We start from the raw sequence: 27,446 nt of genomic DNA on the forward strand, positions 1-27,446 counted from the left end.
GGCGTGAGCCGTCATGCCAGGCGGCACACTGAATATTTTAAGTTGGAGGAATGTGGGAAACAGCTTATGCAGAAAGGATCTTCCGGCTGTCCCCTGAAGCAGGTGTCATAAACCTGGGAAGGACCTTTTGGCCTTCCCCTGAAGCAGGTCAGAAGGCTCTCAAGGTGAGATGTGTTCTCCATTCCCCAGGAAAGGAGCATCCTTTGCTTCAAAGACAGATGAGGCCACATGGGGAGGAATGCAGATCCATGTGTTTCACTGTTTCCCCCTGCTCCCTGTGCTTGCCTCATCTCTGTTTGCCTTACCCTAAGTCTGTATGCTTTTCTCCCACTGAACTCTTGTTACAGGGCCCAGCCAGTGAACCAAGACAGAAGAAAAAAATGTTCTCCTCTTCTACCTATCACGGTTACATACAAAATTATCATTCATCAATCTAATTGTATTATTATTTTTCAAAATGAATTATCCAAAGCATACATGTATCTTCCAGTAGAATAACCAATAAACCTGTATTATTCTTTTACACTGAAAATCTGATAAGGAATTTAATTTTATATTACTTTGAAGGTCCCTAAGTAATTAGAAAAATGGACTGAAGAGAGTTTGATTTTTAGGCATTGAGAATAGGTTTCTGGCATAAAAAGGCTCAGATACAGTGGACCATCATGGTATACACTTTTAATACAAGCATTTTGGTAAACTGAGGCAGGAGGCCTTTTCTGCCTGAATAATAATTGCTATAAGGCCTAGATCAAGTCTAATTTGATCTACATTTACTTATGTATGTATATATGTATTTATTTGGTAATGGGGATTGAACTCAAGACTTCATGTTTGCCAGGCAGGTGTGTGTGCTGCTGAGGTACATCTGGGCTAACATCTCATTTTAAAGTTAGAGAAACAATGAAGTTAGATGTCTTTTGCAGTGCATTAATTGCTAATCTGTTGTGTTTATATTGAGCTGTATTAGGAAGTATTAGGAAATATCTTTCTCCTCGTAAGTTGCTTTTTAAACCTGCCACTCCTGAGAACTTTCATTTTGTAGACCTCAGTGGAACTTTACCACCAGATAGAGGACTATCCATCCTACTGTTTCTCCTAATCCTACCCACCGTGGTTGCCTCTGCATCCGCAGAGTCCAGAAAAGCAAATGTTTTCTGAATAGATAAAGTTTAAAAAAGGTTCATCTGTCACTTTTTTTTTATATAAACAAGTACATATGAAAGTAGCAATTCTATTTCTAGGAATTTATCTTAAAGAAATAAAAACGTATGTAAAGAAATAACATCAGGAATATTCATTTTAATTCAACAGCAACAAATCTTAAATATCCAATGACAGCACACTGATTAAATAAATTATCATGTAGCCATACATTAGGATGATAAATAGCCTTTAAAAATCGTGGAATACTTAATGACTTGAATACATTTGAAAGTATATTGTCCAGAGGGAGAAAAAGGTTACAAAATATTATTATAGCATTGGAAAGATATATTTGTATAGAAAAAGTCTGAACCTTTTCTTTCTTTGAGACAGGGTCTTCTTATGTAGTTGATGTTTTTAAATTTCTTTTTTGGTATTGATCTCTGGGTGATGATATCAAAGCTTATTTTAAACTTTATGTATTTTTCTAACAAAGCACATGAATTGTGTCTGAAATAAGGAAATATGATGCCATTTTAAAACAGAACATGTAATATAGGACAGCATGCAAAAAAAAAAAGTTAAGACAGCAAAGGTGATGGTACTTCTTAGAAAAGACAGCCTTCTAGGCATGCTGGGCTAGTGTCCAGGAAGTCTGAGCTTGGTTCCCCCAGCCTATGCTCTGTGCCTTTTCCCACTTTATGCTATATTCTTCACTAGATAAACCACAGCCACTTGGTGTGTCCTTAAATTCATCTAGTAAATTATTAAAATGGGGAGATGATCTTAGAAACCCTTACCTACCATAGGGAGTACCTAGAGTTTTTTTTTATGTTTTGTTTTTTGATTTGTGCTGGTAATTGAAGCCAGGGCCTTCACAATGAGCTACATCTACAGCCATTTTAAATTATTTTGAAATAAGGTCCTGCTGAATTGCTACCTTTCTCACAATGGGCTTGAACTTTTGATCCTCTTGGCTTACTTTCCAGAGCTCTAGGACTATACTGCCATCCCCACTCCTCAGGTATTTTAAAATATATAAAATGTAGTCAGGTACAATGGCATATGCCTGTAATTCCAGTGAGTCAGGAGGCTGAGGCAGGAAGATCAAAAGTTCAAGTCTATTCTGGAAAACTGAATGAGACTGTCTCAAAATAGAAAGGGTATAGCTCAGTGGTAGAGTACTTGCCTTGCATGTGCAAGCCCCTGGGTTTGTGCAATCCCAGTATCACAAAAAAACAAAATGACCTGAAGAATCCTGTGTAAAAATATCAACCGTTGAGTACTGCCAATTCTCTTTAATAATAGGTATTTGATAGGAACAGTCTAACCGCAAACTTTAAAGTATTTGGATTTATTTTACATAATGTCCCAATGACTTAAAAATGATTTTAAAAGTCACTTACAGCAGGATGAAAAACATTGATGGCTTGAACAGAAGCTCTGCCCTTTTGCTTGTACCCAAAAACCAAATCAATCCAGTGACAGATGTTCTGAGACACATGGTCAGACTCCAGAGCCTGTCGGTGGATGAGGATAAAAAGACGAGGATCGTTGCGTGCCCAGGGAGGAAGGTTGACATGATTAACCCGTTCACCATTCTGACGCACACCGAAATCAAAACCTGAAGGAGAAAATGAATATGAATTGTTAGCTCCCAAAAGCCATGCTTTATCCCACCAACACAGCAGGCTTTATGAGTTCTACGGAACAGCTGATTGTGTACTGCACCCAGGAGGAGAGGAAACGAGAAGAAAGGAGGATTTACCTTCTCAGTAAGAAAGATCATTTCTCATCTGCTTTTTTCTTTACTGATAAGACTGTGTGGATAAATGCTATCCTAATTGAAGCTGAGATCTTTCAACTGATCCTTTTACCACTTTATAATATGATGAAGAAAAACCACAAAATTATTGTCCCTGAATTCCAATATTTCCATAAAAATCTTCAAATGTTATGGTAAGTGCTTAAATATTCATTCAATTATAAACTTGGTTAAAATTAAACATAATTTTTATGGAAGCATTTCTGGATTATTGATATTAACATTTTAAGAAATTTAAAACTATTTTTATTAATATTGTATAGTTTAAAAACTCAACTAATATAAAGAATATACCACTTCAGAATAATTTGTTATAGTGTATTAATTTTATGGTATATCTACAGTCTCATCTGACTTGATTTCTACCAGGCCATGGACACCCAATATTTTGGTTTAATGGAGCCACATTATATGAACAGGAATTGCTGTGGACTACATATAAAATATATGATACAGTGAATACATTTTATACATAAGTATAAAACTTCCTTTCTGTATTTTAACTTATTAAATTATTTTATGAAACAAAACAAGTCCATTTTAATAATCAAATAATAAAACTTACATGGTTGCTTGACAGTAATAAATGCCTGATTCACAGACACTTGCATGTTTAGATAGTTGAAATATTAGTAATTTTTGTGCTTTGCTTACCAAATTACATGACTGCATGTAACAATTTTGTTTTGATTTTACTGACCATAGTTTCCACTACACTGTGCCTTCCCCTACACATAAGCACCACACAACTTAATCATAAAAAAAATCATTAAAGTCACATAAGAATGTTAAAAGTTTACGATTACATGGTGTTGCATTATTAGCTATCCAGAGCTGAATGTGGTGTTTGGGCTGCAGGTTGAAAATACCTGTACTAAGAATACCTGCACCAACAAAATAATATCAATGCATCAATAAGAGGGCTCTTCTGGGATATAACTTAAGACTGAACCAGTTTGCTAGTATACAAAAAATCTTAGAAGTATTTTTAAAAGTTGTCCTAAAAGAAATAATTTTGAATAGAAAATGTTACTGTATTTTATTGACATAGAAACCAAGTACCATAACAATAAAAATTTTAAAAGTTGTCTTTAAAAGTCGAGCAGCTCTATATAAAATTGTTATCTACTTGAATGTGTGAACACAAAAGAATCTTCATTGATTTGGAAGCATTTTGAAATGATACAATATGAAATATAAAATGAGGGCTTTATCAAATTCACACTGGGTATGGGCATCTCAAGGAGTCTGCAGTTCTAGAGAGGAGCTGCCAGTGGTTCAGGAAGGCTTAGCTGAACACCTATAGAACTCCATTGAGCTCTGGGAGAAGAAGCAAGGTTGATTTATTTAATATAAGGGAAGGCTGGAGAGGGGCTGGCAGCAGGAAGTCTCCACAGACTCAACAATTTCCAACTTTTGGGGCCCTGGGGTACATCATAGATGTAGACCCTCCAATAAGCAGATGACTGTGAGAAAATGAGAATGCTGATAGGAAGTGACATGATGTACATTATAGAAAACTGTACAATATTTTCAGAAAATGGCTATATTTCCTGTATGCTTTTCCAGAACCTTGCTATTCTCTCAAACAGAAGAATTCTGTGTGCCAAAGTCCCTAGGCTGAGCTGGTCCTGAATCTCTGACCTGCAAAGACTATGACAGAGGATAAATTTATTGTTGTTTTCAGCCACTAAGTGTTGGTGTTATTTGTTATGTGGCCATAGATTATGGGAACATACATATAAGAAGCTACTATTAGGAAAAAATAAGCAGTAGATTTAATCCATTTTTAGTTGCCCTAAGAATATTCACCAGCAGTGTTTGCAGGTACAGATTTACTCTGAGATAACTCAGATTACAGCCCTAAACTACTCTCCAGATATCTCACTTTTATTACTATTTTTGGACTGTTCTAATATATTGATAGTCTTTGGAAATTAAGGACATCATTTATACCATTTATACTATTTATACCATTCTGTTTTTAGTAATGGCATTTCCGTTTATGAAATAAGTAATTCTTGATTGCTGAGAATTAAATTAATGCTGGCAGTGAACTGTACTTTCTTTTTTAAAATGGAAAATAGCTTAAATATGAGTTCCACATTGAATGCCCCAGGTAAGTTCTCCAAAATGTAGGCATTGATATTTGTTTAAGGCACTTTCAGATGTATAACATAATGGAATGAATCCAGGGTAACTAGCAGTGTGGATTTATTAGTAAGTCTCCAATCAGCCTCAGAGAAACCAGTTAGAAAATAAGTCTAAAGTGATTCACCTAACACTAATTTTCCTAGAAATATAATTGTCAATTTCATTTATTTTTGGGAGTCACATAAAAACATGAAATAAGGAAAATAACCCAAAAGTGCACCATACAGGGTTAAATGATACTCTGTAAAATAAAAGGTAAAGTTGTCATAACATTTATAATAAAAATAATAAAAAATGAAGTACACACCTGTAAGAAATTTTAATAGTTAAAAGTTTATATCTTTCAAATATATTTAGTTCTGTGAAAGAAATTATTAGGATCAGCAGGAAATAAAGTTATATACTTAAAAGAATTTCTCTTATTTGGGAACTCAAATTTTAGGACTTAGAAAAATTAAAACTTTTGAAAAATTATCACATCATCACAAATCCTCAGAAATATAAAATGAAAATGATTTGCTGCTATACCTTCACGGTTAACTAAAAACTCAGGAAGATAAAAAAATTCTGGGATGAGTTCCTTTACATCAGTCATAGATTCAAAAGATGAGAGGCGCCACGTTGTATTTGTAGAATGAAAAGTTCTGTCTGGAATGTCAAAACTTTGATCTACAAAGAAATACAAATGATTCAGTTAAGATACAAAGACTTAATTCCATTTGAAACCAGTTATAGCTTTTGCTATTTCCAAAAATTCAAAGTAATATTGATTTTATTTGCCCATAGTTTTGAGATCACTCTGAAGCTTAAAAATATTTTATTTCTATAATATTTTGGGACCATATTATATTACTTTCCTCTATATGATGCTTTCAGAATATCGGTAACTAGATGAATTTGTATTACTTGCTTGTTTAATTGCTATTTTCTATTCAAGCAGAAGGAAAGTTCTACAAAAGGAGCCTTACAGTATCACCCACAGCCTGCACATAATGAATACATGAAAAAGATATTTTTATAGAATGAATGGAATAATAAAAATGGAAAATTAAAGTTTAGGTCAGTAAATAGTTTTTCACCTATTGGGAAGCAAAATTATTCCCTCATCTCTAGTTGTTGAGACAATTTTCTCTCTGTGAGGGTGGAGGACACTGCTTTTTAGATGTTCTAGCTAAAGCTTTTGATTTCAATATCCTACAAATGAATAATATAAAACTAAGCACAGTCATTCTTTTGTTAACTTCTTTTTGTGGTATAGACCCTGAATGATCAAGAATTGAGTTCTGTCCTTGACTCTTTTCTGCCAACAATGATTAGATTTTCTAGGCCTAGAGTAAGCCTGGAATAATAAATGACATCCAAAGACCAGTCCTTGGAAACATCAATGAAGCATACAGTTCTTAGGAAAAGTATCAAATGGTTTAAAATCCTTCTAAGCTAACTAGTACATCCTTTCATGTGGGGACTGTCACAAATGAGTCTCAGCCTCAAGCAAAGCACATCTTTAAAATGATACATTTCATTTTTTTCTTAAATGATACATTAGCTGCTCTGCTGAGCATATTTTCTGTTACTCTTAGTACTTTTTCATCTATTCTGTTGAGTGAGGTAGCATTGCCTGGCCACTGCATAAAATCCTGGGGGGAATTTTTTTTTGAGACTAGATCTTGCCATATAATCCAGGCTGGCCTCAAATTTGCAGCAACCTCCTAGTTCAGTCTCCCGAGGCATGAAACTCAGTAAAAACACCTTTTATCAATGTTTACTTATTTCTTAGAAAATAAACAGGGCCATTTTCTCAGCTTGGTGGGTTCATAGCACCTAGAGTTAAGGAACAAGAGAAGAACTAATATCCAGATTTTAAGACTTTCTGTAGTTTCCCAATTTTTGTTTCTTAAAAGTACTACTGCAAAATCCTACAATCTAGACCAGTGATGACAAACCTTTTAATTCAAAATTCTAGCACTGAAGTTAAACCTGAATATCTGATGCTCAGCTGCTGGGGCAAGTTGGCCTACATGCTGACAGAGGGCCTGTATGCCTGCTGCTGTACATGTGCCATAGGTTTGCTACCACTGATCTAGACTATACCTGTACTCAATTATAGTGGTTTTCAAAGGGAAGCACTTTTGCCCTGCAGTGTTATGTGGTAATGTCTGGAGACATTTATGGTTGTCACAACCTGGGATGAGGAGGTGCCATTGACATTAGTGGTCTGGATGCTACAGTCCACAGGGAAGCCCCTTTGACAGAGAAATTACGTATTTAAAGGTGACTAGAGTGTGAAAGTTGAGAATTCCTGGACTTAACTGTAAATCAAAAAATAAATTCAAAAGGCAACTAATGAAATGAAAGCAAATAGAGATAAAGTAGTAACAGGACTTTTAAAAATTTAGTCATGGGGCTGGGGATTTAGCTCAGCAGCATAAGCACCTGCCTTGCAAGCAGGCGGTCGTGAGTTCGATCCCTGGTACCGATAAAAAGTTAAAAAAAAAGTTAAAAAAAAATTTAGTCACATATATATACAGCAAGATGTCACGGTATAGGACTATATTCCCAGCACTCTGGGAGGCTGAAGCAGGAGAATTTTAAGTTTGAGCTCAGTCTGGGCAACTCCAATCCTGTCTCAAAATAAAAATATAAAGCTGGGTATGGTGGCATGTGCCTAGAATCCCAACCCTTGAGAGGCTGAGGGCAGGAGCAAACTCCTGAGGCAGGAGTTTGAGGATGGTTTGGGTTTAAAGTGAGTAGTGAGTTCAAAGTCAGTGTGAGGTACATAGAAAAACCCTGTCTCAAAAAAAAAAAAAAAAAAAAGAAATTTAAAAAATTAAGAAAGGACTGGGATGCAGTTCAGTATGAAAACCCCGGGTTCAACTCCAGTATTATAATCAATTAATCCACAGCAAAGAAAACCTAATATTATATATTAGTGTATTCAATAATAGCAATATAAACGAAGGTTGATAAATTTTAGTTGATTGAAAATTTTATACTAGAGACAGAAAAAATGGCAGCTTGCTAGGAAGCTGGATAGAGAACCTCTGTGGAGAAATCAGCTCAGATGCTAGAATTTGACAACATGGAGAAGGCCATACAATTGGATAACAATTCCTATTAACCAAGGCGGTAACCAAAGGGAAATTTAAAACTAGGAAGAGAAGGAAAAGCGCAGGTAGAGGACTGAAACCCAAAACGCTCACTGAGACCCATTCTGTGCTGTACTAGGCGTGCCCGGACGATCCCAAGTCGCGCTGAAACCGCAGCCGCCAATAACGGGAGTCAGTGAATCCAGGCCCTTAATGGGAGGATCCGGCACAGCAAGCAGTGGATCCAAGGGGAAGAGCTTTATTGGCTCTCAGTGAGTGCTGGAAATTGGGTCCTGGGGCCCTGCAAAGCAGCCAGAGACACCTGGCTGTGCCAGAGGAGACTGTGAGAGGACCATACACCTGGGTGCCGAAGCTGGCACCGCTGTGCTGGGAGCGCATAAGACACGTGGCGCAGTGTGGAGTGTACCCAAGAAGAAGAACTGCATTGATTCCGGGTGAATGCTAGGGATGGGGTCCTGCGGCTGCTGTCATTGGCTGGAGTACATCTTGGAATTGGGCACAGCACCCTGGCACAGAGAGAACTGGTGGGATCTGCTGGGGCTGAGCTATGCCTCTGGTTGGGACCCAATAAGCAGGTACAAAATTGTCACAACTGTGACGTCCACAAGGTATAGCCTAACTTGGGGATTGACTGGCTCAGGGCTAGCCTGCACCGCCCCTGCATTCCTGCATGTACCTCAGATAACAGCAAATTGGGGAGGGCAGCAAAACCCTAGTCAGCACACTTTGGAAAGACTCTAAGCAATACAGAGAGGGCCAGAGACTCCCAGGACACACTAGTCTGAAAGAAACCAGAAAACATGACAAGAAATAGGAAAACCTCCAGCTGAACCCTGGAAAATAAGCCCAGAAATAAATATAGAAGAGAACCAGTGCAGTAACCATCCAATACTAAACACAGCATCAGCGGACATAAAGAAATACCTTCATGACCTCATAGATGAATTTAAAACTGTACTTCTGATCCAAGTGAGGCAAGATATAAAAAGATTAATTAAAAGAATGACCAATCCATGCTATGCTGGAAAGCTATGACACTTTTGGGCACTGTAGAACTACACAGCTGAAAGAAAGGAAAACCCTATGACTTTAGTAAGCCCCTCCCAAGAGGACACAGATGGAAGAATGGAGGAATTTAAAAAAGAAAGAGAAACCTTTGATGAAGAATTTAAACATAACCTAGAATACATGAAACAGATCCTAAGAGATTACCAGAAAACTAAAAACTCCATTGAAAAATGGCAAAATGCCTTGACAGAAACTAAAGTTAGCCTTTTGAAACTTGAAGAAAGATTTATAATATATGATCATGAAAGAAAAGATCTCTCTTTTTTTTTTTTTTAAATCAGTACCAAGGATCAAACTCACGACTGTGTGCTTGCAAGGCAGGTGCTTATACCACTGAGCTAAATCCCCAGCCCCAAAAGATCTCTTAAAAATAATGAGGAACCAGGAAGAAACAATTCAAAGACTAGAAGACAACAAAAGGATCTATAACTCAAGAATAAAAAACGTGAGCAAGAAGTAGGAGTAACTACAAAGACTATTCACAGATATAATTAAGGAAAACTTCCCAAACATAGGAAAAAGAAATGCTATCCAGATAAATGAGGAATACAGAACTCCAGCCACCTACAATCAAAACAGATCTATACCCAGACATATAATATTCAGGATTCCAGAAATCCACTGAAAGAACAGAATATTAAAAGCAGCCAGGGAAAAGAAGCAGATAACCTGCAACAGAAAAACTATCAAAATAACAACAGACTTATCAACACAAACTCTCAAATCAAGAAAAGCCTGGGGGGAAATAGTCCAATCCCCGAAAGAAAATAATCTGCAACCAAGACTGATGTACCCAGAAAAACTCTCTCTCAAAATTAATGGAGAAATAAGATGTTTCCAAGACAAGGAGGAACTGTGGGAGTTCATGGCTACCAACCCAACGCTACAAAGAATGCTGAAGGACATTCCAGAGAGAGGGGAAAAATACCAGGATTCCAGCAACAGTGGCAGAAAGGCCTCAATGAATGGGGCAGACAGTGGAATGAAAGAGTAAAGTGGACAAATTATAGCAGAAAAATAGAATAGCAGACATGAGGCAGAGGCGGTAAGCTATAATCTTTAATATAGATAGCCTTGATACACTGAAATAAAGAAAAACAAACACAGGCAGAGTAGATTAGGAAGCAGGTTCCATTGAGATGCTCTGAACAGGAAATACACTCAACCTGAAAGAGTGTTAATAAACTGAAAGTCAAAGGTGAGAAAACAATGCTCTATGTGACAGGAAACCAGAGAGAAATAGGGACAACTCATCCAGCAGCCGCAGATAGATTGGAAAGCTATGACACTTTTGGGCAGTGTAGAACTACACAGCTGGAAGGAAGGAAAACCCTATGACTTTAGTAAATAAGGAATACACCTCAAGATCAAGCTCAGGGGTAAAAAGGTTCAGCAACATTCAGATAGATAACAGGCTGACCCCATAATCTAAAAACTAAAGGAGCTAGTGGGACTTAAAACATACAAAGCATCCTGAGAAAGGGAAAGGTGAAAAATAGCCTAAAAAAATTCCGGGAGAACATGGCAGACAGATAGCAGCAGCTACGGAGGCTCTCTGAGAGACCCAGCTTAGAATCCAGAAATGGTGCGGAGTGAGGAATCCTAAGAAAAAGGAGATATACCCTGCTGACCCAAGAATGAACTGGGCTGAGAGAAACCAACTGGGAATGCAATCCTGGTGCTATAACAGGAACAGATAAAGCCTCAGCGTAGAAGCTGGAGCCCGCACCATTGGAAGCCGCGATTTGGGTTTCCTGCTACCGCTGCAGCATCTGAATCAGCTCTGCAGGGAGAGAGACGTGCGAAAGCTCTGAGAACAGGAATCGGTGAACAGAGTTGAGAGCGGGACGGGCAGGGAGCCGTGCATCAACCTGCAGTGAGTGAGGGAAACTGGGACTCTTCCATGATCTAGGAGGCTCCAACAGGGGACATTCTGGGACTGGGCAGACTTGCCGGAACAGGGCGCTGTAGTGACTTCAGTCACGTATCCCCCTCTCAAGCGGGATTGGTGAGCAGTGCCTAGCGATGCTGCTGGCTGAGACCCGGTAGGCTAGCACAACCCAGGTCCCAGCACCCGGAGGTGCACCCTAGCGGTGAAGCGTTTGGTAGGTTGACCTGAAGGGGTGGGCCCCGCATAGGCTGCCCGGTCCGTATCTCCCTGGTGCGCTGCGGTGGGCGGGAACACCTAGTCGGCGCAATTCAAACAGACTATGGCTGACCGGGAAGGAAGATGGGCCTCCTATATACGCTTGTATATAAGGAACAAAGAATATGGGAAGAGGGTGCAACAAGAAAGGCTCCTCGGCCCCCAATCCTGAGAAACAGGTAATAGCAGACACGGCACCAATAGACATAAAGCGCTATCTCCAGAGCCTCATAGACGAGTTCAGGAATGAAGTTATTAATGACCTGAAGCAAGACATAAGCAGAATAGTTAGAGAAATGCTAAGCACCACCCAAGAAAAAACAGATGATGGAATGGAAGAACAGAAAAAAAGGGGAGAACTGTTTGATAGAGAAAATAGAGAAAACATAGAATACGTGAAGCAGATTCAAAAAGATTACCAAGAAACTAAAAACTCGAAAACTGGCATAACAGCTTGAAAGAAACTAAGGATAGATTATCTGAACTGGAAGGCAGATTTGTAATATGGGGGCATGAAATGAAAAACTTCTTAAAAATAACAAAGAAACAAAAAGCAATAATACAAAGACTAGAAGATAAGAGGATCTATAACTTAAGAATTGAGAACATAAAAGAAGAGGTAGGGACACAAACAAATGAACTACAAAAGCTACTCACAGAAATAATCCAGGAGAATTTTCCTAATTTAGCAAAAAGTAAAGATACTCAGATGTATGAAGCATACAGGACTCCAGCCACCTACAACCCAAACAGAGCTACACCCAGGCATATAATAATCAAAATACCAGAAATCCAATATAAGAACAGAATATTAAAAGCCGTCAGAGACAAGAAACAGATCACTTACAAGGGAACACCCATCAGAATTACAGCAGACTTCTTGGCATAAACCATCAAATCACGAAGAGCGTGGGGGGAAATAATTCAAGCTCTGAAAGATAATAACCTCCAGCCAAGATTGATATATCCTGCACAACTGTCCCTAGAAATTGATGGAAAAACAAGGTGCTTTCAGGATAAAAAGGAACTAGGGGAATATGCAACCACCAATTCAACTCTACAGAGAATACTGCAGGATATTCTAAAAAAGAAAAATACGAAGATTCCAGAAATAGTGGCAGAGAGGCCACAATGAATGGAGCAGAAAACAAAATGAAGAAGACAAACTGACAACTAATGACAGAAAAAGAGCTCAACAGAAATGAGGCAGAGAAGATCAGATGGTAGGAACAGCCATTTTGGAGAAAACAAGACATCATAATAGGTAGTGCTGATTTAATATCCTCTTGTTTTGAAGTCCCATCAAGCTTTTGTTCTTCTGTCTCCATCGGTTTTAACATGTTGTATCTTATTGGATTTTATTATATGTGATAATATAAACAAAAACTTTTAAAGACAAGGAGATTATACAGAAACCATTGTTCATTTTCTGTTAGTTGATTCTAAATACCCTGTAATACTGTCATTCTCTTGAATGGTTTTACATTGTCTTGATATATTTGATGCTACAGTATACGAAGTTATACCCAAAGATTTTAAGGGAAGAGACACTATGGTAACTACTATTATGTCAAGATTATCTTGTGGTGAAACACTATTTTGCTTAAATGGTTATGTTTTGATCTGCGCTGTTTTGTTGTTATGCCCTCTTTTATCTCAATCTCCATTTTATTATTTATTTTTTTATTTTTATCCTTTTAATTAAGGGAAAAATAAATAAAAAAGTAGGATATATTATAGTAGCCCACTTTGATTTTTTATTAACTTGATTTGAAGCCCTGCTCTCACCATCTTGTTTTGACTGATGTTCCTCTATTCTGTTTTGCTTGATAGTACCAGGTTCGAAAGTTTAGGCAAGAGCTGTGAAGATAGTGGGATTCATTATGATGCCCATTCTGGTTGACTATCATCTACTTTTGAAGACCTGTAATGTTTCCCATGTTTTGGTTTTGTTGGTTTCGTTCTTTACTGTTTTGTTCAATTTTATTATAACTGATGATATAGGTAATTCTATCTGAGATAGCGGGAGGCATTATGGTAACCATTGTTGATCACCTTGTATTATGTTTTTACATTATCTATTATGTCCACACTTTGGATTTGACCGACTCTGTTCTGTTATGTCACATTTGGTTTTACTCTCTTCCAAAAAAGTAATAAGAACCGTGGGAGTAATAAAACCCAAAATGTGTAATAGTCATTGTACAAAAGAGAGGAAAAGAAAGTGCTCTAAACGATATAACTGCATGTATATTTAAGTGTATAAGATAGATAACCATATTACTGAGTTTTGTTGGATCACTGAACAGAACTGTTTGCAGTCTCACTGTTTGAATGTCCACTTTATATGCTTTAATTTTGTAACTTGAACAAATATTTCTAAGATGACAATATGTAATCCAGTAACTAGTGATTTCCTGTTAATTTTTTTTTCTGAAATTCTGTATAACTCGTACCCTTTTTCTGCTTTTTTTTTTCTCTTTTTCTCCTTAAATAAAAAAAATATCCTAAAAAAGGAAGGCAGAAGACATTGTTAACAGTGTATCAGGATTTAAAAGTCACAGTAGTCTGATCACTCTGTTTAGTTTGATTTTATTTTGTTCCGGTCTGTCCACTCATATCAGATTTGAGGGCACAGACATCTAACCCAAAAATAGCAGATTATACCATGGTAACTATCCTTAATTTCATATTAACTTAAACTGAAGCCCTGTATTACTTACATTGTCTTACTATGACTGATCTTATTTGAAGCTGGTTTGTTAGACCGTGGTTTTGCCTTAGCTGATTTTATTTGAATTTGGTATGCTTGATAGTATCAAGAGTAGAGGCAACTACTGCGAAGATGACAAGATGTAAAGGCTATCCATGCTGGTTTTGATTATTAACCGCTTTCAAGTCCTACAATGTCTTCAAAGTTGTGTTTTTATAAAAATAGCTATGTAATACTATGCTTAACTATATTAGGCCTGATGATGTAGACAAGTCTATTGAAAATAACAAGAGAAAGCATAGTAACTATGGTAGATCACTTAATATTGTGATCTTATGTGTCTTTTTCATGTTTTTCTAGGAATTTGTTTTGTTGTCTTATTATGATATGTTTTTCCCTATAATAGAGAAAAGATAGGTATACATGTAGAGATTCACACATGTGTAGAATGTTTTAAACTATTTATGGGAACAGATTATATAATGCACGATGTAATGAACAGATACTCTGAAGAAGAGACACTAAGAAACCCAATGCTAATTCTATAGCATTATGATATAAAACCTAGCAGTACTATTAGTCACTGTTCAGAGTGATATTAGTGTAGTTCAATTTCAGTATACGTAAAGATAAGGACAGCTACTACGAAGAGAATGAGAGACATTATGGTAGTATTATTGACTTCCCCAATGTCAGGTCTTGAAAACCTAAAAAGTCTTCATCATCCTGCAATGATTTGATTAGTTCTATAATATGCAGTATGTATTCAAGGTGTGTGAAGATGGGGACAACTATTTGGAAGAAAACTAGAGACAATAAGATAGACAGTGAAGATCTCCAGTGGACTTGCTTTGAAATCCGTATTTCTTTAAATTGTTTCTTTATGAACTGTTTTGTTCTGTTTTGGTATGCTTAATCTTACCCTCTTTAAGATAAAAAACAAGTGTGTAGGACTGATAACCACATGACTAAGTTTTTGTTGGATCACTGAGCAGAACTGTTAACAGTGTCACTATTTGAATGTCACTTTGTATACTTTAATTTTGTAACCTGAACAACTATTTCTAAGATGACAATATGAACTTATCAACTGGTGATTTCTTACCGTTTATTTTTCTGTAATTCTGTATTATTTCTACCCCTTTTTTTGTGTTTTGTTTGTTTTTTTCTCTTTAAATAATAAAAAAAAGAAAATTTTATACTAATAGATTCTTGGGCTATATTAAAAGAAATATAGTCTTAGATGAAGGGAGCCAACAGTTCTGTTAAACACTTAAATGGTTCCAAATATTGCCATTTTTAGTAACGGCATTCACGAATCAGAACATGTCCAGAAATATCTTCAGAATAGTGGCATGTTTGGAAGCCAAAGCAAACAAAGACGGCTTTGAGCATCAGTTGTGAATACTGTTCATGAAGTACAGAACAATCCCATTTATCTGTTCGTATTCCTTGCAATAGCTGGGTTAGAGTCATGCATATGGGCAACTCTCAACCTGATGTGAAACTAACGAGGGATAATTATACAGAGGGACAGAGCAACAATCTTAAAATATCTGAATGGCTGTCATGTGGAACATTTATTCTGTGTACTTACAGAGGGAAAATATAAAGAAGTCCCTTTATAGATCAGAGACTACAAATTCATTCCTTCAAGAATCCGTATATGGGGGCTGGGGATTTAGCTCAGCGGCATAAACACCTGCCTTGCAAGCAGGCGGTCGTGAGTTTAACCCCTGGTACCGATAAAAATGAAAAAGACAAAAAAAAAAAAAAAAAAAAGAATCTGTATATGAATAAAAAATCAAAGAAGTCCTAGAAGGACTGAATACATGAGTGGATAATGACAACTAAACAGCCAATATGCCAGTTTTCATTAGAAAGTGATAGGGGGGTACGTTCCTGTTTGCATATAAATCAGTAAATTCTATTCCTAAGTCATCCTTAGGCCTTCAGGCTGCTACGCAAAATGCCAAATACAAGAGGAGGAGGAAGAGGAACAGGAGGAAGAGGAATTGGAGGAAGGACAGAAGGAAGAGAAGGAAGGTGAAGAGAAAGAAGGGAGAAGAACAAATGAAGAAGAAGAAAAAGAAAAAGTGGAGAAAGATGATGGCGATAACAACTTTGCCATACTGGAGATTTGTTATGGTTTAGATCTAAAATGTCCCCTGAAAGTTTCATGTATTCAGAAGTGAGATTTTTTGGGTCTTGGGAGTACTATACTCATCAGTGTTTTGATCCATTCATGAGTTCATGCTGAATGGTCTGTCTGGAAGGGGCAGGCGTTCTGGAAAAGAACATTCTTATCGTTAACAACTCCTTTCTCTGCTGGCTGGCAGCCTTCGGGTGAGCAGCTTTCCTCTGCTGTTTCCTTCCACCATGTCATTTCTGCCTTAGAGCAGCTGACCAAGCACTGAAACTCCAACCCATGAGCCAAACTGAATCTGTCTCCTTTATTTTGTCCAGGTGATGTGAAAGTTGACTAATACGGGACTGAAGTCAGGGCTTTTGCTCTCAGTTAGATTCCCAGTCTTTTTCTTTTTTATTTTGATACAGGGTATTAGTAAATTGCTAAGTTTCCCAGGCTGGGCTTGAACTGCCTCAGCTTTCCAGAGTGCTGGGATTACAGGCGTAAACCCACTATATCCAATGGAGGTAGACTATTAACTAGGTACTTATTACAGTAAAGGTGTTGGTATGGTTCTCAAAGGTATTTACTGCTTAGCTACAGTAAATGATGACACAGTCCCCTACAATAAAATACAATAATATGCTCTTTGTAAAAATTATGTACATAGAATCCAAAGTAACTTAGAGGATTTGAAATAATTATTAGGTTGAAAAGCTTTACAAAGTGAACTGCATATAATTTTAAAAAGTAACTTTATGGGTTGTGAATTATACATTAATTTAAACCAATTTTTAAAAGGGAATTGCATTTTTATAAATTTTATAAATTCTTAACTGGAAGATAAAACTTGAGATACTAGCAAGGTGATTTCACTTACCACAGCTTTTTTTTTTTTTTTTTTTTGGTACTGGGAATCAAACTTAGGACTTTGCTCTTGCCAGGTAATTGCTGTGCCACTCAGCTGTATCCCTGGCCCACCATTTTTGAGGAGAATTTTAACAAAGTGAGTGGAATTCTTCCTGTGTTTGGTTATTCTTACTAAGTTCTCAAGAAGCCAATCAAGTTTGATTGTTGTCATGACCCAATATGATTTTTAGGCCAGGAAACATTCTTACCTTGATAGGCTAAAAACATTTTGGTAAAGGGAGGCATCCTGACCAGGAAGTGGAGCACGGTGCCACTGTTGGAGTAGTGAGAGCCATAGTGATAGGGCTGAACAGGAGGCATGGGATCATCTTCTCTTGCTCCTTTGCGGTACTCCTCCTCCAAGTACTGAAGGATTTAGAAGCAGAGAGAATTTATGGCTATACATTCTATGCAGCGTTGGGAAAGTGCAGGTTTTCTTTTTTATCCTTCTTTACCACCCTTTGATGCCATTCTCCATAGCTTCCCGTCCCATTTATGTCTGAGACCCTAGTGTCTAGAAAGGAGTCTTCTCTGAGGCCTGTACTTGGCATTCTGCACCTGCACTCAGTGTCCTCAAAAAACCCTCCTGCTCTGCAGCCTCTCTCTGAATACTCCATGTCCTAATATAAGGTCATCAAGCACTCAATGAGACCTACATAGATCACTAGAGGCATCTGCACTTTAAAAACTGTTGCATGATTATGATACTCATTGTGGTTTTACTATTATCTTCTTTTTGAAGTCCTAGTTTCGTTTTATTTTTATTGGTTTTATTCTGTACTATTTTGTTTGATTTTATTATGCCTGATGGTGTGGGCAATTCTTTTGAAGATAACAAGAGGCGTTATGGTAGCCGCTGTTGATCTCCTTGTATTTTGTTTTTAAGTCATGTACCATGTTCATCCTTTTGTTTTGATTGACTATTCTGTTTTGTTTCATTTGGTTTTATTCTATTCAAAATAAAATTTTTTTTTGTCTTTTTCATTTTTTTATCGGTACCAGGGATTGAACTCGCGACTGCCTGCTTGCAAGGCAGGCACTTATGCTGCTGAGCTAAATCCCCAGCCCCTCAAAATAAAATTTTAAAAAGAACATGATTTGAAAGGATCAAAGAAAATATTCATAAAATTTTAGATAGGAAACTGTCGGGTTCTAGTTCAACTCATTATTTAAATAAATATTTACAAAATGTTTTTTTTTTTAAAAATAAAAGACTGTTGCATGATACTGTGCTATATTATTTAAAGAAATGCTTTTCTAGAAGTGGAAATGCAACAGAAATGTAAAGATACATGGTATCAACATGAATATGATATTTTATGGCTGTTCTGCAGTAGAGCTACATACAAGGTAAAAAGAATATAGTGACTTTTCATTATTCCTATCCTTCCATCATAAAGTAGGAAGCAAAGCTGAACATTTAATCTGTCACTATGGTCATCCTCCATGGCTTCTGTTTGGCTCTGATAACAAATTCCAGTAGTGAATACTAGTGAGTTTTCAGTAGTCACTTTTATTCTCACTGACTGCCCTATTTTCAACTACAGAAGAATCAAACAGTAACAGTATAAGGTGCTTACAGGGATATTTCTGGAACTGTGATATATAAAACAATATGGAAATTTGAGAAAATTGTTTCAGCTACATCTGTCTTGACACTGTTGTGAAGAATGCTATGTGGCAAAAGAAAGTTTTTTGGATTTTCAATAGAATTTCAATATATTATTTTCACAAAAAAGGTAATTCTTTTCAATTTAAGAAATTTAAAATCTAGTAAATCTGTTTTAATAAACCAATGTAAGTGTTCTGAATATGACTAATAAGGATTATGGTACATAAAAATGTGTTAATATTGTTATGGAAATAGCACTAGGGGATATAAGTAGCAGGTGCTTGGAAGTCTTCATGAGTTTTAAAATAAATATACTTGCTATGTATTTAAGTAATGGATTATGAGTTTTCAATTTATGACAAAAGGATACTTTTTAATTCTCTAAGGTGTTGTCCTGGTTTATGTCAGTGACCCCAAGCCTCACATAATTACAGATGTGACCAAATGTAGTGTTTGTGATTGGTTCATTGTCTAGAGCTCGTATTGGTGATGTGAGAGCTACACCCACCTAGGGGTGGAGCCAGCATATGAAGTAATGGTGGGAAGAAAGTATGTCTCTCTTTCTGGTTCCTGCCTTGCTGTTTGCAGTGCCTATGAATGCTATGCCACCCTGTATTGGAGACAACCGAAATGGACTGAAACTTCCAAGAATTGTAAGAAATAAACCTTTCCTTCCCTAATTTTGGGCATCAGGTATTTTATTTCAACAAGAAGTAAAAAGTAACTAAGATAAGTGTTTTCAGAGAATTAAGACAAAATAATATTTAATTGCACATAATTTCTAGTTATCTGTCAAAGTACAAAGAAATGAAAAATGAAAATGAAAAATCAATGCTGTAAGTTTAAAATTAAGTAGAACCCAAATCTATAAAATAAAACTCCAGTTTTCATTTATCAAAGTATGAGTGGAAACTGCAGCTACCTTATATGTATCCACATAACGATCTTCTTTTTCTTTATACTGCACAGCTATAGGCTTAGAGAGATTTCTGTAAAGGAAAGGATGATGGAAAAAAATAAAGTCATTTGATACTGACAGGATGAAGACACCTGTATATGCATTTTATGAGTAAATAAGTGATCACCAATATCCTTGGCCCTGAGTTTAATGCTTAAAACACTGTGCTTTACATCATTCCAAATTATAACTTAAGCAGTTAAGGTAAAATTTTCCCACAGACTTCTACCAGCAGCAAAAATCCTGACTCAGATGTAATCTGAACAAGAGCTTCTCTCCCTACATATGCAGCTTCTTCTGGAATCACAACTGATGCTTCCTGTGGTAGCTGATTCTATTCAGCCCTAAAAGTTCTTGTCCCCATTTTTCAGACTATATCCCCATCTGGCAGTCAGAGTAAAGGGAAGTTTGGACAGAAATATGATCATGAGAAGATGCCATTTAATTATTAGCCTAATTAGTAAAAACTGAAGAAGTAATACACATTTTGAATGACTAGGCTGAGATTCAGAGTGGTACTACAGCAAGTGTTTTGCTGCCTAATAGACGATGATTCAGGGCACACACATGCATGTGTGAATGTGTTACCACTGCAGTTTCCACTGCGGAGCCCAAACAGAGCCCAGTGTGGTGGTTCATGATTGCAGTCCCAACTATGTGGGAGACTAAGCTGGGAAGACCACTTGAGACCAGGAGTTTAAGACCAGCCTGAGAACACACCAAGACACTTGTCTCAAAAAGAATTTAAAAAAACCAAGTAGAATTAATTTTATAGAATAGATAGGAATTCACATCTCCACATACAAAGACCTGGCATATTAGTTTTTCATAAATACTGTAAATAGTTTTGTGGAACACAAATTATATTAATTGATAGGCTGGAAAAGCAAACGTTACAGGTCAGCAAATTAAATAAATAAAAGATCAGTTATAATTACTATTACCCACAGATAAAACATTTTGGAATATACCTATTCAGATATTTTCTTTGCTTATCTGTGCATGTATATATTTTTTAATAAAAAGAATATCTTTTCCTGCCTACAATAGACATTTCCACAACATTATTTTAATGGCTGTGACATATAGGGATTTACTGAAATCTAGGGTTTGGCATGTAGATTATTTCTAAGTTTTAGCTACTTTCAGCAGTGATTTGAAGACTACACTGACAGCTAAATCTTTACACAGTAAGCAGGACAAGCATAAAACTTATGTGAGAACCTTTTGGTAGAGCACATATTCTACAATATTTCCTGAAAAAAATTCCAGAAACTAAATTGCGAAAGGAGAGTATGCACATTTTAAGAGTCCTTTAGAAATACATCATCAAATTGTCTTGCATAAAGACCATATCTTATTCATATCAAACTATATACATGATGTTTAAATGTCCATCAGCACTGTATAAAATGCCTTAAACAAAAACTATGTGCCATTTGCTTTTTTAAAATTGACAAATGTATTAAATGAAATCTAATTTCTTGAGAAATGCCTAAACCAAGGCCAATTTGGGGTGGGCAGTTATAATTAAAATATGCTAATACATAAATGGAATATTTGGAGTAAATTTTTCTTTAAACTGAATAAGAGAATGTTTTCAAACTAAGCAAACAAAATGTTCTCTCAGCAACCATGGTTATTTGGTTACTGTAAAACACAGTTCATTCAGGAAAGGCAAAATAAATGCTTGATTCTTTTCTTTATTTCTTAAATCTCAAAGTAAGGAACTCCAATCACAGTAAGTTACTTTCAATGGGACCAATATTTTTTGCCATTTAAAGAAGCAAACCATTCCTAAAGATCTGAAATCCAAGATGTACCAAAGTTGAAACATCCTTAAACACTGTGCTCCAAAACTTTCAGATTTTTGGATTAGGGATGCTCTCAACTGATAAAGTCTATGCAAAGATTCCTAATTATGAAATACCTGTAGTCCTGGTCTCAAGTTTTGGATAAGGGATACTCAATCTGTATGACTAAAAATGTACGTATCTTTTTATTTCAATGGGCTTCAATTACTTGCATCATTATTTTCTTTGAATCTCAGACTGTCTTATATTTGGCAGTGTGAGCCATTTAAATTGGCTTCTGTGTCCTTTTGATAAGACTGTATTCGTTTTCTTTTTCCTCTGACACACAAAATATATTAGGCTCATTTTATGTTTTTTTCTAATAAATTCATGAGAAATGAGAGATAAAAAATTGTCATTTTGCAGACTCTAGAGAAATAAGTGATCCAAGCGATTATTATCAATGGATGGAATCACTGGGTAAAAGTTCAGTGGGAGCTTAAACTCATAGATCCATCTGAGAATCTCAAGAGTGGGATCTCACAGGCTCCTGTGATGTTATAAGAGGCCATACAAAGCTTACAGCAGCATACGTAGTGTATTCTTGTCTATATAAAGTTAAACTTGAATTTAATCAAGTCTTTAGAACTAATTTCCAGTTTCTAGCAACACAGAGACTACAGGAACAAACTAAATGACTGCTTTTTTCTCGACAAGTTAGTATCAGGAGGAAATAAAATCTATATAATGAAAATTAAAGGCTATTTTGGATGTATATTTTTAGATATACTATCAATATGAGACAATAATCAGTTTCTAAGACAAAAAGGACTAGATTCAAGCCAACCAAACATAAAAAGGCATTTTTTAAGATAACCAGGGCACATATGAAAATGAACTAGATATTAGACGTAATTATGGAATTAATTTTCTTAGATGTGATAACAGCACTGTAGCTATGAAAGTAATGTTCTTTTTTTAAATAAGAGATGCATACCATAAAACTCAGAAGTGATGCATTATAAAATATCTGAAATACACAGGAAAATTTTTTTTTTTCTTTTTGAGACAATGGTCTGCTATGTAGTATAGGCTAGCCTTGAACTAGCTTATGTAGCGCAGGCTGGCCTCAAACTCAGTGATCCTCCTGAATGCTAAGATTATAGGTGTGCATCACTACGCCTGGTATACAGGAAAAAAGATGATGCAAGTTTGGTGGGTATTTGGGAGCTCATTATATAATCATTCTACTTTTGTGAATGCTTAAAATTTTTTATAATAAAAACTTCAAAGATAAAAATATGAAACCAAATGATGATGATGTCTTTACTTACCTATAAATTGATGGATCATTGAGGTCAAGTGTCTCACTAACATAGTCAGCAAGTATAAATGGGAATACTGGGTACTGCATGAGATCATTGAACGATCGGCCAGCATGTTTGTTTAAGTGAGTCAAATATTCAAAATTAGTAATTTGTCCAGTATACCACAGGTTTGTCAGAGCAGTAATGTTACCATATTCCAGAAGATTTGGGAGGTTATTTGTGAGTATACTGTGGTATATGTCATCACGAACCTAAAAGAGGAGAAAGAAAACCAGCTATTATTTTTAGGGTCACTGACATCTTTCTTCAGAGAATGATGACATTATAAATAGGTTACTAATCTTAAATCTTCCAAAAAAAATACTCTTGTACAATATGATTACAGTATCTAGTAGAGAATTGAGAGTCAATGGTAGGACTTTTTCCTGAAGTTGCAGTCTTATCCACTGTGCTTTGCAGCTGAAGAAATCTATGGTAAGATGATCTATCTATTATAACTTCTAAGAAAAACTTGTGCAGAAAAGTCACTTCTCTTACTATTTATTTTTCTGAAATTCTGTATTGTCTACCCTTTTTATCTGTTTTTTTCTTTAAATAAAAAAGTCACTTCTACACATATATTAAAAAAATCAATGAAAAAAACCAAGAATTTTCTTTTACATAAATATGATGTAGCAAAAAGAGAACATCTTCTGTACTGTAAGCTTCAACTAGATAAGAACAGACCTGGTCTGTGTTCCTACTAATCCTTTATGCTACAGTTAAAACTGTAATGATGGTGTGATATGTATCTTATGAGAATTTAAATATCCGATAGAAAAGTTAAATTCCCACTACTGATTGAAAAAAAATATAAACTCTCTTTTAAAGATTCACAAAAGTTTTCTCACAGAAAAAGGGTACTGATTCTTCTAAAGTAATTACATAACTAGTAAGAAGCGACCTATAAAAGACAAGCTCAGCTTTTGCTAAAAACAGACTTGAAACACCCATCTGAAATGTGTATATGTTTAGGCACAGTACAGAGTAACACACAGATGTGGACAGTGAGAGGCAGGACTAAAAGAAAATTACAAGAGTGAGAAAATGAAGCTATAGTTATAGAACAAGTTTAATAACCCAAACCAGTAGCCAAAATCTGAAGGCTACCAAATACTGAAGCTCAGGTAAACACAAGAGAATTTATGATAGTCTGTATATCAAACTCTGGACGGAAGAGGAAGCATTCATTCACTCAACAAGTACTTACTGAACACTTACATACCAGTAAAGTTCCTGGTGCTGATTATATAGCACTTAATAAGGCCAAGTCTTGACATTCTATTGTGAGAGGCAGACAATGCTGGATGCTAACTAGTCTTACGGAGTAAAACAGCTACAAAAAGAGATATGGACGCTTGGGGGACAGATGACTGTATTTTTTACAGTTAGGGAGTGCAAGTGTTATTTGATATCATCTAGAAAGAAGATACATGAAAAAGTAAGGAAGTGAGTGACTAGATTTCTAAGGGGAAAGGCATTCTAAGAAGCAGAAAGTACAAAGTCTCCAAAGTATCAATGTGTTTCACACAGTCAAGGGAAAGAGAGTTATCATGGCTAGAGCAGAGGAAGTGAGGGAGAGAATGGTAAAAGATGAGGTCAGAGAAGTAAGAAACAAGGTATCTAGCATTTTATCAGGCCATTGTAATGCTTTTGGATTTAACTGAGTGACATGGGAAGTGACTGGAGGGTTTCTGGTAGAACAGCATGATCCACACCCACTGGTATTGCACTGAAAACAATGCAAGGAGCATGTATGCAAGCAGGTGGGAAGACAGTTAGGAGATGATTTAGGCAGATGAGGGTAGCTCAGACAGGACAGTGACAACGGGAGCTGTCAGATTCTGGGTGCATTCTGATGAAGTACATGTACAGATAAAAGAAATGGGATGGCCTAGGTCTAGAGAAATCTTGAGGTTTTAGGTCTGGGTATCAGTAATATGTTGCATTTCTTAAGATGGAGAAAAGTAGGAGATTCTGAGGGTAAGATCAGAAGTCTAGTTTTGTATGTGTTACGTTTGAGACATCAATTAGTGACTTCCAAATGAACATGTTAGTTCAGGAGCTGGCATTCAGGGGACAGGTTTGGTATAAAGTTATAAGATGTTATGACACAGATGGCATTTTAAAGCCAGGAAGACAGTATGAGAAGAGCTTCAAGGAATGTGCCCTCAGATGCCCATGGGAGAGATGGATGGCCAAATAATAGGAGAACTTGGAGAAAGCAGTAACTAAAAAGCCTAGAGAAGGAAGGTTCTTATAAAGAAGCAAAGACTAATCAGCAATAACAAGTGCTGCTGACAGGAGTGAGGACCACGAAAAATGACAAGTATAGCTTCACAACTTGGAGACCTGGTGACCCAACCAGAGTGCTAAGAAGAAACACAGCAAGTATAGCTCTCCCTGAGAGGCTTTCTACAAAGGAAGCACAGAAGTGTTAACTGAAGGAATGGTATGTGTGTGAGTGTGTGTGTGTGTGTGTGTGTGTGTGTGTGTGTGTGCAGACATAGCTTAGCAAAGATGGACTACACTACAGCAACAGGCAAGTTCAAACTACATTCAGTCATTTGGTGGAATCCAAATTTAGTACAATTGTGGAGCTCAAAATGAATCTTTATGCAACCAAATGTTTAGTTTAGGAGTAAGGCGGGTGTCATGGTTTATGTCTGTGGCCCCCAGGCCTCATGAGTTTGCATTGTGCATTTGTTATTCGTTCATTGTCTAGTGCTTGGATTGATGGTGTCAGTGCTCCACCCACAAAAGGGTGGAGCCAGGATGTGATGTAATGGCAGCAAGAAGGTGTGTCTTGCTTTTCATTGGTTCCTGTTTGCTGTTTGCAGCCGCCATGAACTGAGGCCCAGCCATGCAGCCTGCCTAGGAGCCAACTGAGTGTGGACTGAAACCTCCAAAAACTGTAAGAAATAAACCTTTCCTTTCCCAACTTTTGGCTTCAGGTATTTTGTCTCAGCGATGAGTAAAAAGTACCTAAGACAGGCGGCAATTTTTATTTGATTTCTAAGCAGTGAATTAAAGTTTAAATAAATTAAACCTTCATATAGTAAGTAGAATTACACTGGTCACATAATCACAGAACATATATAAATACTACACACATCAAGTTGAATTTACCTTGGTGTTATCAAATGCTAACAGGAGAGTTCTGCCATTTGTTAAAAAGATTTCTACAGCATTATCTCTCAGTTGCCACCAACGCTTATGAACTTCTTTAATTTCTTCGTATGTCCAAGAAAATGATGCTGGTTCTAGCTCTCCCTGAAGGCTCTACAACAAAGGAAACAGGCAAAAGTATTAGCTTTCTAGCAAATGTAAATAATTATTTTAATTTTAAATTAAAAAAAATATCCAAATGAAACAAAAAAAAAAAAAAACCACATTTTTCGTGGCAAAATGATGGTAGGATTATCCCCACTATAAAATACTTCACATATTAGATAATACCCAACATTAAAACAAGTAAGAATTTTGGAGCAGTTTTAAGTTTACATAAAATTGAACCACTATGACAGACAGTCCCCAAGTATTCTGTCCCTCTGTTCTTCATACTCAGTTTTCTTATTATTAATATCCTGCATTTGGGGTTGAATATTTATAACTGATGAGCCAATCAAGATATATTATTATTATATAGCTTCTGAGGCAGGGTCTCTCTCTGTGGTCCAGGCTACTTTCAAACTCATGATCCTCCACTTTAGCTTGATATATTATTTTTTACCTAAAGCCCATAGTTGATCTTAGGGTTCATACTTGGTGTTGTTCATTCTGTGGGTTTTGATAAATGTATAATGATATGTATCCTCCCATTATAACATCATACATAATAGTTTCACTGCTTCTAAACCCTTTATGCTTCACCTAGTCATCTCTCCCTCCTCCCAACCCTTGGCAATCATTGATCTTTTCCTGTCTCTAGTGCTTTGCTTTTGTGAGAATGTCCTAAACCTGGAATCATAATGAATGTAGCATAGCCTTTTCAGGTTAGCTTCTTTTTTGGTAAGCAAATCTTCTTTCACATGCATAGCTGACCTTGTAAGAAAGTAAGGGAACTAAAAGTCCAGAGTCAAAAAGAAAGGGGAATTTGAAAATTGACAGTAAGATGGAAGTATGTCTTGGCTTCCCAGGTGTCAATACAATCCAGGCCCCTCACAGGGATCTGGGTCAAAATTAAACACAGTTCTCATGGCTCTGAGGAGAAAGACTATTGGTACCACTGTAGCACCCTTGAGACCAAGTCTCTGGGATGTGTACTCACAGGTACACATAGGTCAAAAAGCCACAAGTCTTTCCTATTGGCCAGAAGAAAGAAAAGAGGTTGAAAAACTGACCACTAGAAGACTAGATTTCTTTGAGAGTATCAAACTTAGTTTGCTTAGACAAATCCCCCATTCTAGAATGAAAAGTTGGGTCTACAGGTCCTAGACAACCTATCATCACCGGCCCTTTCCAAAATATGAAACAAAGGAAAACTTCAAAAAATATGAGTTTTATCTTTTGTAAATTGC

At 36.5% G+C, this 27,446-nt stretch overlaps 1 protein-coding gene across 12 annotated transcripts in view; it reads right to left on the reverse strand.

Moving 5' to 3' along the window:
* Positions 1-27,446, reverse strand: part of Lyst (lysosomal trafficking regulator) — a 233,208-nt gene that overhangs the window by 31,923 nt on the left and 173,839 nt on the right. For 10 of the 12 annotated variants that reach the window (XM_063260084.1, XM_063260090.1, XM_063260089.1 and 7 more), the window contains 6 exons: positions 26,056-26,208; positions 22,894-23,138; positions 19,731-19,797; positions 17,406-17,562; positions 5,654-5,794; positions 2,553-2,770 (listed from right to left, as the gene is read on the reverse strand). In XM_063260084.1, the coding sequence (XP_063116154.1) occupies positions 2,553-2,770; positions 5,654-5,794; positions 17,406-17,562; positions 19,731-19,797; positions 22,894-23,138; positions 26,056-26,208 (981 nt within the window). Of the gene's footprint in view, positions 1-2,552; positions 2,771-5,653; positions 5,795-17,405; positions 17,563-19,730; positions 19,798-22,893; positions 23,139-26,055; positions 26,209-27,446 lie in introns of those variants that run through there. The other 2 variants (XR_010051247.1, XR_010051246.1) reach the window with 1 other exon arrangement.

Source organism: Cavia porcellus, unplaced genomic scaffold (genome assembly GCF_034190915.1).
Source record: "Cavia porcellus strain 051 isolate PalLab524CR breed Dunkin Hartley unplaced genomic scaffold, mCavPor4.1 scaffold_13, whole genome shotgun sequence".
Classification (NCBI taxonomy): domain Eukaryota; kingdom Metazoa; phylum Chordata; class Mammalia; order Rodentia; family Caviidae; genus Cavia; species Cavia porcellus.